Consider the following 2752-nt stretch of genomic DNA (forward strand, 5'->3'; position numbering starts at 1 on the left):
AAGTTGTAACCATCGCACTGAATATGAATAGCATAATGTTATCATAATTAAGCTTATAGCAACAAATACGATTAATAATAGAGCTCCTGAAAAGATCAATTGATTAATGGTAAGGAAAAGATAGCTTTGATGATAAAATTATCCAACAATATTACAATCTACTTAAATCATAATTGAATTACCCAATGATATTATAACTAATTTAAACTCGACTTATTCATCGATATCATCATCTATTTAAATTATTAGTTAAATTTCAACAATTATTTCTTACTAAGAGAGCAAAAAAACAAAAATAAAAAACATTGAGCAATGATAATTTTTAAAAATTATCTATCGGTTAAAAAAATAAATTTAAATTACCTATAAAATAATAAGGAAGCACTAATTGAATTCCTCGACGTATTTCGCTACTTACAGTATGCGCACCATGCACAATTAGCGTTACTGTATTATTTAGATTAGCATTATGGTTTTGCACTTCGCTGAAAATTCCATCTTTCTCTTCCACTAATTTAATTTTATTGTATTTTTGAAATAAGTTCAAACTTTTTATCATTTCCAACTTTCAATTTAAATTTTCATAATTTCCATATTTTTTCTTAGTTTAGAAACTTTTCTTCTACAAATGTATTTACTTATTTCTTATTTTACCACAAATTTAGTTAAAATATGAATTAATAATGATTAGGTTTTTTCTTTTCTCGTTTGACAAATTTTGCTATGTTTTAAATTTTATGAAAGGAAATAAAAATAAAGTATTTATCCTTTGTACTTTGTCCTTTTTCCACTGAAAAAAAAGAAGAAAAAAACGAAAACGAAAATAAATAATTAGTGAAATAGAAAAAAAAAACCTAAAAACTTGTTCTTCAAATACGTCCAACTGTTTTTGCTTGATGTTATCAGTGATAAATGTTGTAAAATATATTGCAACAGTACCAACACCAATTACATTACCTATAAATGTTTAATTAAATTTCAAAAAAAAAAATGGGTAGAAAATGATTCAAATAATTATTTTACCCCATAAAAACAGAAAAAAAAAACGTTAAATAATTATATCTAATTAAACTATGACTGGCAAACATATTAAAAGTTTATCAATCTATTAATCTAAATTATTCATAATCACTCAAAAAACAAATTCTACATCAATTCTGATATACTTCTACTGATAGTATTGATAGCTGAATGATAACATTGCATTATAAGGTAAGAATGAAATATTAATTATTCAGTTACTAAATAAATGTAAGTTTAGCATATTACCAAGGGATGAAGAAATAGAAAACTAAATGAAAGAAAATAGATTATTAAATATATGCAGATTCAATGTTGTATCAGTAACTAATGAAATCGGAAATGGAATAAATGAATGAATAAATGAAAAATGATGCTAAAGTTCAGTACTGTTAAGAAAAATTCTACGAATTCTTTTACTTATATACAGTGTTTAAAATTTCATTTATTCAAATAGTTTATTTTAATATTTATTTATATGTAATCGGTTTGTTTTAAATTTATTTAAATTAGAAAAGTTTATTGAGCGAAAATTAACCTCGTTCATCGTTGGTACGATTAAAAAGATGTCTACCAATGTTTACTTTATATGGTCCAGCTGATGATAATGGATAAATAATTTTAAAAAATGATTGGTAATTCTACAATTATACCAAAATTTGTTTATAAAAATAAAGTAAATGAGTGAATAAATAAATCAAAAATAAAATAAAAAGTAAAGTAGAAGAAATTAAATTGCAAACATTATCTTCGGATCAAAGATTAAAGTATATTTTCGTTGTTTCATTTTGTTTTTGTTTTTTCCTTTTCTTTTCCAGTTTCATAAGTTATGTGAAATTACGATTAAAATTAATTTATAAAAATAAGACAATTATTCATATTAAAGTGACAAAATGAAGGGAGAAAATAGAAAAGGAAGTAAATTTATACCAAAAGATTCCAAAGTTGTGAATTAAAATTACAAAATGGTTCACATAAATCATTTCGATAATGTACGGTTGATTTGTTAACATTTACTGGCATAATTTGAGTAATATATTTGTAAAATGTTGTTAATTCATCAATCTTCCGTGTTTCCAAAAGAGATCCATTATTAGCTGTGGCAAATAACGCCATATACCATGGGTCACCCTAAAATTTTGATCATAATTTAGTAATAACAATAAAAATGATAACAATGATAATAATAATAATAATAATAATAATAATAATAATAATAATAATAATAATAATAATAATAATAATAATAATAATAATAATAACAATAATAATAGTAATAACAATAATAATAACGATAAATAATAAACAATAATAATAATAATTAACGATAAATAATAAATAATAATAATAATAATATTAATATTTACAATCTTTGGTTTTAAATACATCATCACGAATATTTCCATATTTTATTTTAAATGCTTATAATTGACTGCATTTATTTAATTATAGCATTCGTGCCTAACATTGTATAATTCAGGTCATTTGGGATTTATGTTATCAGATTTGTTGGAATGATAAGAAGTTTTATCATATTTGAAGATCGCAATGTGAACATTTATAAAATGTAAACAAACTTAGCATTTGAGAAAATGTAAACAAACTTTCGTTCTCATACGTCAAATTTGAAATTCATTCTTTTTTTAATGATATTTTTATTCAACAAGATACGTATCAGATAATTAGCATCGGTGATAGGAAAGGAAATTTTCGAATTTTAATTAATTTTATC

At 22.3% G+C, this 2752-nt stretch overlaps 1 protein-coding gene across 1 annotated transcript in view; it reads right to left on the reverse strand.

Annotated features, from left to right (window-relative positions):
• Positions 1–2136, reverse strand: part of LOAG_17030 (patched family protein) — a gene marked incomplete at its 5' end in the record, with an annotated part of 11046 nt that extends 8910 nt beyond the window's left edge. The window contains 4 exons of the mRNA XM_020449689.1: positions 364–485; positions 855–957; positions 1559–1661; positions 1951–2136. Coding sequence (XP_020306739.1) covers positions 364–485; positions 855–957; positions 1559–1661; positions 1951–2136 — 514 coding nt within the window. The remainder of the gene's footprint in view (positions 1–363; positions 486–854; positions 958–1558; positions 1662–1950) is intronic.
• Positions 2137–2752: the final 616 nt, after the last annotated feature.

This window comes from Loa loa (assembly GCF_000183805.2).
Source record: "Loa loa unplaced genomic scaffold supercont3.35, whole genome shotgun sequence".
In the NCBI taxonomy this organism is placed as follows: domain Eukaryota; kingdom Metazoa; phylum Nematoda; class Chromadorea; order Rhabditida; family Onchocercidae; genus Loa; species Loa loa.